At 39.0% G+C, this 10,349-nt stretch overlaps 3 protein-coding genes across 3 annotated transcripts; 1 reads left to right on the top strand and 2 right to left on the bottom strand.

The window, feature by feature from the left end:
- The first annotated feature begins 246 nt into the window (after window positions 1-246).
- LOC105285159 (methyltransferase-like protein 5) lies at window positions 247-2,243 on the top strand. Its single transcript, XM_011349164.3, is given in 5 exon segments — window positions 247-574; window positions 652-776; window positions 870-1,025; window positions 1,175-1,517; window positions 1,603-2,243. Coding segments are annotated over 5 exon segments (945 nt in total). The 5' UTR covers window positions 247-546; the 3' UTR covers window positions 1,896-2,243.
- On the bottom strand, window positions 1,874-4,700 carry LOC105285166 (putative aldehyde dehydrogenase family 7 member A1 homolog). Its single transcript, XM_011349183.3, has 9 exons — window positions 4,427-4,700; window positions 3,776-3,992; window positions 3,493-3,680; window positions 3,216-3,415; window positions 3,020-3,135; window positions 2,812-2,940; window positions 2,624-2,733; window positions 2,219-2,479; window positions 1,874-2,123 (listed from the first exon to the last, which is right to left on the bottom strand). The coding sequence occupies exons 1-9, from the start codon at window positions 4,580-4,582 to the stop codon at window positions 1,911-1,913; spliced, it is 1,590 nt and encodes a 529-aa protein (XP_011347485.2). The 5' UTR covers window positions 4,583-4,700; the 3' UTR covers window positions 1,874-1,910.
- Window positions 4,701-4,922: 222 nt separating this feature from the next.
- LOC105285163 (exportin-6-B) lies at window positions 4,923-9,983 on the bottom strand. Its single transcript, XM_026969353.1, has 16 exons — window positions 9,832-9,983; window positions 9,473-9,676; window positions 9,206-9,397; window positions 8,963-9,122; window positions 8,622-8,878; window positions 8,372-8,538; window positions 7,989-8,295; window positions 7,799-7,891; window positions 7,556-7,724; window positions 7,349-7,487; window positions 6,898-7,256; window positions 6,478-6,805; window positions 6,005-6,202; window positions 5,643-5,921; window positions 5,407-5,572; window positions 4,923-5,278 (listed from the first exon to the last, which is right to left on the bottom strand). The coding sequence occupies exons 1-16, from the start codon at window positions 9,832-9,834 to the stop codon at window positions 5,201-5,203; spliced, it is 3,099 nt and encodes a 1,032-aa protein (XP_026825154.1). The 5' UTR covers window positions 9,835-9,983; the 3' UTR covers window positions 4,923-5,200.
- Window positions 9,984-10,349: the final 366 nt, after the last annotated feature.

Raw genomic sequence — 10,349 nt, forward strand, 5'->3', positions numbered from 1 at the left:
GAAGTATAGATAGAAAGAAAGCCCGCTCTACAGGACTTTATATTCAAAATGGCAAAAAGTTAAAAACTTGCATTTGTCTTTTCTAACTTTTTTCCATTTTGAATATAAAGTCCTGTAGAGCGAGCTTTCTTTCTATCTATACTTCATTTGTGGAAAAGGATTTTTTATTCTGCACAAGCAACAAAGAGAATTTTCGAAACTGCAATTACCATCGCTATAGTGAAAAAATAGTTCACTAGGCAACTCCAGCATCCCCTTAACGCAGTACGGGCAGTACCGCCGATAAAAATAACGCAGTGACATTTTCTGTCGTACCATGCTACGGTGTTTTATTTTCGATTGCGATATTTCGAGAGGGAGGATAACTTGAGGGCTTGAGGCATTCTATATATGTTCTCTCTCGCGTGGAGGTTAAGGTTGGTTTTAAGGAGGTTTATAATACATAGCGAGAGAAATATACATATATGCGTATGTGATTTGTGCATATTGTAGCATTGTTGAATTAATATTTTGTTCATTAAGAATAGAATTGCACATGTAAATTTGATGGCTTTTTCACAATCAAACTCGAGAGGTAATCATGGTACATATTCGCGAGTGTACGTAAAATGCAAGTTGATTGATCAAATTTTCCTGTTTGCCCACTTGTAGAACTACAAAATAGAAAGATCTTGGAGGAGCTGCAGTTGAAAAAACAGATGCTATTAAAGCAAGGAGTTGCACCGACGTTAAATTCATCATTAGGTGTTTCCTCAACGGGCTCCGCATCGAATGTGGTAAGTGCAATTATTTTTTAAATTAAGAGCAGTTTTGTTTCGCTCACTCTTTTTCATTTCATTTACTTTGTTAATGCGTTTCTTTCTCGATAGTCCACGACGCAATCCAACGATGGTATAGCAATGAGCTCGTCTCAAAGATCAGCTTTACATAGCGCACATGCAACTTCGTCTGGCTACTTTGTGACTCAGGATTCCTCTTTTGGCAATCTGATATTACCCGTTCTCCCCAGATTTGACAGCAAATGAGTACAGAAAAATATATATAAAAAAATCAAATAATACTAAAGGTGTAAATAATATTAACAAAGCTCTTATACAAGAATTAATGTTTGATAAATTTATTGAATGAAATCCTATGAAGAAAATCGTGGCCAACTGATCCTTAGCAGATAAAGATAATGGCTAGTCTTAGACTTCGACAGTTGGAGGAATATTTGCAGCAGCTAGATGTGTTTGAGAGGCCAAAAATCTTACTCGAGCAATACGCCACCAGTGCGCACATCGCCTCACACATGTTGTATACCGCACAATCACAGTTCAATGATATAGAAAGTAAAAGCGTGGCGGATCTAGGCTCCGGATGCGGTGTATTGTCATTGGGTGCCAAAATGTTGGGTGCTGAGTACGTAGCTGCGTTCGAGATAGATTCGGATGCGATTGACATACAGTACAGAAATTGTACCGATATAGAATTATTTGTGGAAATAATACAGTGTGACATATTACATAATTTGCCAGGTATAAACACCTCTCTCTTTCTTACGTTATATTATTTAAAAATTTATCACATTACAATAAGTGTATGTATATATGTACATTCTAGGAAAATTTGAGAAACGCTTTGATACTGTCGTGATGAATCCACCCTTCGGCACTAAGAAGAATGCGGGCATGGATATGAAGTTTCTGGAAACGGCGATCAAACTTTCGTCCAACGCAGTTTACTCCCTCCACAAGAGCAGCACCCGTGATTACGTGCTCTCAAGAGCGTCACAGCTCGGCGCGAGGGGAACAGTGATAGCCGAACTCAGATACGACCTACCGAGAGTTTACAAATTCCACAAGAAAGCATCCGTCGACATCGAGGTGGATTTTATACGATTCGAGTTGAATTGATGCGCCCGTTCAATTCTACTCGAACTTGATGCCTTGGGCCAGAGGTAGCTCGTTTCCATGATTGATCGTGATCGTCGAACGCCGCATGTAATGTTTCCACGCGTCGCTTCCGCTCTCCCGGCCCCCGCCCGTAGCCTTCTCGCCACCGAACGCACCACCTATCTCGGCGCCGCTGGTACCGATGTTGACGTTGATTATTCCACAATCTGATCCGCGGGGGCCGATCCACTGCGCAATGAATGAACAGGACTCGATAAGTGAAACTATTACGTATTCGAACATTTGTGAGATAAATTCTTATTGCTAGTTGTACATATATTTACCTGAAATACATTTCCGATACTTTTAGTAAAGAGACTACTGCTCAATCCTTGTTCCACGTTGTTGTTAAGATTGATGGCTTCCTCCAAAGAGCTCGTTTCTAAGATATAAACGATCGGAGCGAAGGTCTCCTGCTGCACTATTTCTGCTTCAGCCGGCAGACCCGAAATGATCGTCGGTTCGACGTAGAAACCGGGTCGTTCTACCTGCTTCCCACCGAATTCTATTGTGCCACCAGCTCCTACAGCTTTCTGTATCGCTGCCTGCAATGATAAGTATCAGTTGAAAACAGTTCTTTCGTTTCTTTCTAAAACTCTAAGATTAATAAAACAAAAAATAGAAATATTTTTAGTATTTTTTGATATTTTTTTGTATAACATTGCAATTATTAAAACTGATACACGTGCCTTGTATTCATCAACTGCTTGTTGATTGTGCATTGGTCCGTATAACACACCGTCGTCCAATGGGTCTCCCATTCGTTCCAGTATACTTTTATACGCCGTCTTTAATTTTCCTAAAAATTTATGCATAATATGAAATGCATCATCTGTGAAGAATACCTTGAATATCTTCCTTCTTTGTATTTACTTACCTAAAAATTCGTTCCTTATCTTTTTATGCAATATTAATCTCCTGGTTGTGGTGCACCTTTGTCCAGCCGTTCCAACGCATGAGAAAACTGCTGCTCTTACTGCCATTTCTAAATCGGCATCTTCCGCAACTGTTGACGAAGGAGGAATACAATTAGAGATTTCCAGCCAATAATATTAATTGATAATTAATTTTAAGGAAATACGTACCAATTAATGCGTTGTTACCACCGAGTTCCAGCAAGGACCTCCCGAATCTCTGTTGAACTTTGAGAGCAACTTGCCTTCCTACGTTTGTGCTTCCGGTAAACGAAACAAGAGGCACCCTGACAATAATACCCATTTGTTCAGTACGATAAATGCGATAAAGTTGAAACTACTAACGTAAACTTGAAACCAAACTGACCGCTTATCGTTCACCAAAGTCTCTCCGATTTCCGATCCACCCGTAATCAGAGATGCGATGGAACCCGGGACACCGTTGCGCTCCAGGACGTCCGCGATGATCCTGGTGGTTGCAATAGCCACCAAGGGTGTGCTCGACGCTTCTTTCCAGACAATGGCGTTACCGCAGATCATGGCGATAGCGGTGTTCCAGCCGTACACCTGGAACGCGAAGGTAGCAGGTAAATTGCGGAACTCGAAAGCGAGGAATGAATTCTGGGAAAAGTGTGTGTATTCACCGCTATGGGAAAGTTAAACGCGGATATTACGCCGATTACACCCAGAGGGTTCCACTTCTCCAGGAGCGCGTGGTCCTTCCTCTCTGATGGGAACACGCTGCCAGGTAACATTCGCGACAATCCGACTGCGTAGTCGCATATGTCGATGAATTCCTGGACCTCGCCTATACCCTCGGGTAATATCTTTCCTATGGTGTATTTTAAATTAATTTATATAATGATATAGTGTACATTAAGATTTTGGTGAAACCATGAAACAAACATTAAGATAAGAATGAGTTACCCATTTCCAGAGATACTAGGCTTCCCAATGGCTTCAGGTTTTTTCTGAGCTCGTCACCTATTTGCCGTACGATATCTCCTCTCGCCGGCGCCGGCATGGATGCCCATTGTGGCCATGCTTTACGTGCCTCCGTTATAGCATTGCTAGCTTCTTGCGGCGTGGATTCGCGAATTTTTGCTATTACTTTGCCGGTTGCCGGTGATATCGATTCTATTAACTGTACGAGATAACATATTATGGCACAATACAAAAGAATACATATACATATTTTAAACACATATGTTTTTATTTCATTATTATTGTTATCTTCTATATCTTTAGTAATAGAATATTGCATATATTAATTAACAAGCATATTTATACGATATTTTGTGTGAAAATTATTATCTTAGCCAATTTTAATTTCTACTAAAAATGTTCATATAGACATAGCACACTTTTTAGTTCTCTTAATCGCTGTGTGTGATATTTCATTTTTTCTAAAAACTGAAAATGAAGTCGATAAAAAATGATTCTGCAATTAGCCTGAGAAATGTTTTATCTAACATTATTATATAATTTTACAATGTAATGCAACTTCTTTAAGACCCCAGTCTTCACATCGCGCCAGCTTGTTATCAACAATGATAAGAAAAGATCAACACCTCGTACCTTGCCAGATCCACCCCACTTTCCGTCATAGAGCCCAGGATTCTCGACGGTAATACCCAATTGCTTCAAAAATCCATATTTTGGTTCGGTCACTAAGTATCTCGCCATCTGAAATTGGGAAACAAAACCGCTCTTTCTCAACAATAGCTGTGACATCGTCAGTTGCCTGTCAGTGACTTAACTTTGATTTGCTGAGCACGATACAAATAGCTTGGGTTATCAGGAATGGCATGTTTATCAAGACAGAAAGAGGGGAAAGGAGATAACAAAATTAAAAAACGAGAAAAATTTTTCCTCGATGAGAAGATGTAGTTATACAGAATAACTCATATATGACAACATATGGAAGCGACAGACAATTAGCAATTTGAATTTACTTGAACACCTATAGTAAAATATAAATAATATTATTTGTACATGGTACATCGTAACTGTCCAGTTCTGGGTATAACATTTCAAAAGGTAAAGAGAAAAATCTATAAGAATGTAAGCACAGTGGACATGTAAAAAGACGCATTTTATTCGCATTAATAATAGCATTTACAACATCACAAAAAGGGGTGTGGCAGTGGTATTACACAGAATGGTAAATGTTTACAAAAGGCTTTTCTTCGTTACATCATGATTAATATCTCTCGTATCTGTATCTGGAGGCACTCGTAGGAGATCAGATTCGGTGGAAATGCTGGTTCTGATTTCACTTAAATGCCACTGTAAAAGTCTTGTGGATTAATTTCATTGCGAGTCCCTGCTCGCGCAAAGCAAAAGCCACATTCAGCCTGGTCTACATAACTGATAACATCTCAAGTCTGAAATAAGCTGGAGAACTGATCTCGTCAGAGTTGGTTGATCCTGGAATTGTTTGTTACAAACATTAAATTAATATAAAATTTAATTTTTATTATATTATTATATATATATTTTTTATTTATATATGTCATATTTTTATGCTATTAACGTAACACAGAAAACTTCTATACCGTAGATTTGTCAAAGTTTTCCAACAAAGTTGCTCTTTGCATATCATCTACACCTTGACAAGTTGTCAAGAATGTTGGCAGAAAATGGCCAAAAAACCATCCTATATTCACAGATGCTAAACTGTGAATAGCCGCGGCTATCTCGTCTGCTAACAAGTTGTGAGACCTATGCAATTTAAATGACGTATTACCGATATAAATTCTTTATCGACAAATTTATATATTATAGTACTCACTGTTGAAATAAGACCGTAAACAGTGCCATCAGAAACCTTTCTAGAAGGTGAACCTTGAATACGGCTCGTTGATAAAGTCGCCATCTTATGTTTAACTGCTCGAGGCTTTGCAAGCTCTGGCGAAATATATTGACGTCCGATTGAAGCAGAGCTTGGCCAAACGCTTCTAAAATTGCTACTAATTCTTCTTTATGTTCAACAGGTTCATCTTCATCAGGGTGTCCGAGAGTTCGCAGTACTGAAGTATTATAGAAATACTGCCATCGATGCATAAGAATACTAAAACAGCAATTTCGTGAAAATTATAATCCGTTAAAAAAATTATAAATAAATAATATATGTACGCTTCCTGGATAATTTACCTGTGAAACAGCTTTAATAAAACTAACGTTGTGTCTGGATGAGCACTCAAATTACCTCCGACAGCGGGCCATACCTGGCCCAAACACAAATTGGTCACCGAAGGAACGAATGCTTTAAATGCACTACTAGATGCTGATACAACTAGTATCAGAATCTCCAGTAACTGATCTAACGCTGGACCAGCAGAAATATGTTCCCTGTGAATCAGCAGTTAATGTTTCCTTGAAAACATTTGTAACATTTCAGAATGTAAGAAGAGTTTCATCATTCACATAATTTCTCTTATTATTATTAAAAAAATTTGTATTATTATTATTGTTATTAAGAAAATTCTTATTTTAATTTTAAATTCTGAAATAGAAAAATGAAAATGATGTAAAAAAAAGATGAAGGCAAAATTGGGAAGCGAGAATTATATCGTCTTCCTCAAGACGATTGTTTATTAACGCGAATGATAAATATATCTACAAACCGGGTGTAAAGTTGCAGCATTCCTTGAACTGCATTCTGCGTGAACTCAGGGCCCAATTGTTGTTGTAATACTGAGAACGCCGAGTGCAGGAAACGGAGTAACACCTCGCATATACTCTGGCACCTTATCACGTACGACAATAGCTCTAACGTCCTATTTATAATAGATTCTAGACACGAGTGCAACATCTTCTTTATAGTCGTAGACGACGACGCGCAATCCTCGAGTAATTGAGTCAACGGCATTACCGTAATCGAAATAGTCGATTCTGAAGGTACCGCTTGGCCTTGTATACCCAGAGGTGTGGATAAAGCCAATATCATAGTACCTAGACATAAGATTGTTTCCCTTTATTTTCTTATTTATGCGAAAAATTCTAAATATAATTAATGTAGATTAATTAATTAATTAAATAATTACCTAACAACCTTTGCCTCGTCGCTGCATCACCAGGTGGTAATATAATTCCGTTTACCAACGCTCTTCGTAAAACTTTAGTTGTATCTGGTTTCAGGTATGGATAGGTGCCCATAGAAATGAGATTTCTGAAAGCCGGTTGGTCCCATAGGATGGGTTTTAAAATCGCGGTGATACTTTGGAAGAGATGGACTGCGGAATGGACGAGATTTGAAGGAAGTGGATGATCACAGGGCGCAGTGTACAAAGTCGCCCAAACGCACGAGTCGATGCAACGCTGACAAAATGTCTCTTTAGTCTTGTCCGGTCTTCTGGCTATCCAGTGACACCACGCTTGAAGAGAAGCCAAAAGCTGTGAATGTCTAATAGCGCAAATAAATATGTAACGAGTATTCACATATCGTTATTGTAAAAAAATCATTGTAAAAAAAGACATATACAGCTAAGAACTTACACTTCCACGAGATCTAGGATGATGGCGGCCGGTTGGAGCGCGGCCTTGTAAAGTTGATTATCTCTCGCAAACATGCACGCGTCCAGAGTTTGCGACACGACTTCCTCGGCTAAGACTTGGTCAACGTTCGCTTGGCTTCCTGTTGATACAGATTGTTACATGAATTGTACGATCGAGAATTGAAAAAAAATTCGCTCAACAACTTACCAATGAAAAGAGAATATAATCTGGCCAGGGCTTGGGTAGTCGAGGCGAGATCTCTCAGATGTGCATGCGCATTCGATGCTTCTGCCTCATTTAATAAAATGACTTGACTATTGGCGACTGCAGCGCCTATTCCTCCGAAAATTATTAATTCTTCTCTCCACGAGCGATACTGGAATATCCAATATTATTAATATCTTTGCGATGATTGATCAGTGATAAGAACATTAACTACTTAAAATTTACCAATAGCGTAAATACTGGAATAGGTGAGATGTCAGCAATTTTCGCTAAGCATTCGACATTGCATCTTAGAAAATGCTGCCATTCCGTCTCTTCCTAAAACAAGGAATTACAAGATTTAATAATGTGGGAATAATTATTAACCTAAATTATATATTTGCATAATATTTTATGTACATTTAGTCAGACTTACATTCTCATCCAAACTTTCCGTATCGAGATCCCTCAACACTCGAGCGTTGAGCTTAAAACTCATTTTCTGCAGAATTCGCTCGGCAAGAGCTAACGCCACGGCCGAGTATCGCGACTGAGTGCTCTCCAAAAGAGTAGTCCAAACATCTAAACAACGCAGATAACCGTTTACGGTAGAAGCTTGCTGGAATGTATGATGGAACAATACTTCTAGTAACGTATTCACTGGAAAATTTGAGCTCGACTCCATTCTCTTTAGGTGGTTCGTTATAAACAACTGTAAAAACTCGGTCATTTTTTCCATATAACTACAAACAACAAGAAACACACTTTTTTACATACTGAGAATGTTAAGCGGATTTCATACATGCGTTCAACAGATACCTTTCCTCTATCGAGTCCAGACGTTCCATTAATTGGAATAAACCAACGCCGTTTTGAAATATCTCTAATAATAGTGTATCAGTTGCCTCAGGCGAACAGAGTGGTCTGTACAGCAGCTCGTTGATCGTAGTTAGAGCTTGTACGGCCATCTCAATTTGTTTACCATTCTGAAATTACATTAAAACGACTGTATGAATTATTTTTCCTTCTCTTACCGTGCGTTCCATCATCAAAATCGCGCGGCTGTTACCATTGTATCGTAATATTTGGCACATGAGAAAATGGCATCTAGTAGATTAGTGGAAACACTGCCTGACAGATCGATCCAACTAAACAGGTGTGCGAGAACCTCGAGAGTAGCGATGCAAACTTCACTGGTGCCCGTCGCTAGTCCCTCGACGTCCAGGACCGCGCGTGCAGGCGCAAGAGTCTGCCCACTGGTAGGTGACGGAGGTGGAGTCACGGTTCCAGATCGACTTTGCAGTCTTGTTGTCTCTTTCAAAAGAACTGACGAAAAAGTGCAATCGTAAAATAATAATAATGTAATTCATTCAGTAATAATTATATATTATATATAAATATTAATTATACCCGTAAGCGTATCCAAAGTCAGAGGCACTTGCGCACTAAGCAGTCGGAAGAGCTCATTCTTCCTGTGCATCGGTAGGTCTTCCCTCGGTGTGGCGAGTTCCTCTGACGCTGTTCTTAGATATACAAGCCCCAGCAGTCTTGTATGTTTATGGCCCAATAACTGAGGCAGAAAGAACATTATGTAGCCAAATACATGCTTACTAAATGCAAATAATACGTATGAAAGAATGTTTGTTTACGTACTTGTAAGATATTCGAGTAAAAATCTGGATAAAAGTGTGGCCAGTCATGTCTTGCTATGTCTACTACCAATTTGACTACTTTATTCCTCACAAAGGGAGCTACGTCTCTTTCCAAAGACAACGTGTACAGAGTGGATCGTGTAAGAGCCCTATCTTCCCACGGGAGAATGGGCCACCGCCTTCCAATAGTTGTCTGTTGAATAATTCAAATTAAAGCTGATCGGACATTTAGTTGGTAAACACAATGAACTGACGCTTAATGACTTACTTCTAGAGTGGACAGTGCGAACATGCTGACATAATGGTTGTTTGTCGAAGACAGAAAATGTAAACACGGCTTCCACGAGTCAATTTGTGCAGCAAATTCCTGAAAACTGCGTTCAATTGTGCGTTTACGCTCATTGGTCGTCTCCGGAGAAAAGAATTCTGTCATAAGCTGCTCCAAATTTTGTAAGGCGGCTGCATCGTCGTCCTGAAAATTTTATGATGCGTCTTTTAAAAATATTCACCTTTTTTTCAACACAACTTTTACACGACATTCTATGATACAATATTAAGAGTCAGATTCCCTCAAGCGCACTGATACCGCAGATTCTGTTGCAAATATAAGAAGAAAAATAGATTTACCATGATTGTGTCTGTTGTGAGAAATTGTATCTTATCGTTGTAATAAATGCAATGTAAATATATGAAATGGAGAGGGAGAGGTTAGAATTTCACTTGACAGACGTCATTTTGAGTCAAGTCGGGCATTCGGCTTCGGAATCATAATGGCGCGGTCCCATGGTGCGGAATATGCGCAATGCGGAGTTGGCGGAACGCTCGCGATTGGTTCGATTCTTTTTACGTTCGTTCCGCAACTTATCATTTTGCTCGCTTAAATTTTGTCCTGGAACATTTTTTGAATTTGTTGCTGTCGAAATATCCACGTTTAGAATGAACGGACGATGATTTTTTGGCACTACTTTATGATGCGACTAATTTTTAAAAATCTTTTCCTGCAACATCATCTTTTGATGAATAGTTGTGTTACGTAGTTGTTCCAAATTAGCTTCGACACCAGTGATTTGAAATATGATAATTCTTTATTTACGACCAAGAACTGGTGAAACAAAATATTGGTAGCACTACGTTTCGACCTCAAA

The sequence above is a fragment of the Ooceraea biroi genome, chromosome 4 (genome assembly GCF_003672135.1).
Source record: "Ooceraea biroi isolate clonal line C1 chromosome 4, Obir_v5.4, whole genome shotgun sequence".
Taxonomy (NCBI): domain Eukaryota; kingdom Metazoa; phylum Arthropoda; class Insecta; order Hymenoptera; family Formicidae; genus Ooceraea; species Ooceraea biroi.

What these genes read in the sequence shown, in the direction of transcription:
- LOC105285166 (XM_011349183.3), bottom strand. Translation starts at nt 4,582, where the DNA reads ATGTCACAGCTATTGTTGAGAAAGAGCGGTTTTGTTTCCCAATTTCAG. An exon ending in ACTTTGGTGAACGATAAGCG is followed by an intron (nt 3,136 to 3,215) that starts GTCAGTTTGGTT and finishes TATTATTGTCAG; the next exon opens with GGTGCCTCTTGTTTCGTTTA. An exon ending in GTATCGGAAATGTATTTCAG is followed by an intron (nt 2,124 to 2,218) that starts GTAAATATATGT and finishes TTCATTGCGCAG; the next exon opens with TGGATCGGCCCCCGCGGATC.
- LOC105285163 (XM_026969353.1), bottom strand. An exon ending in CGGAAAGTTTGGATGAGAAT is followed by an intron (nt 7,892 to 7,988) that starts GTAAGTCTGACT and finishes TCCTTGTTTTAG; the next exon opens with GAAGAGACGGAATGGCAGCA. An exon ending in ATTATATTCTCTTTTCATTG is followed by an intron (nt 7,488 to 7,555) that starts GTAAGTTGTTGA and finishes CTGTATCAACAG; the next exon opens with GAAGCCAAGCGAACGTTGAC.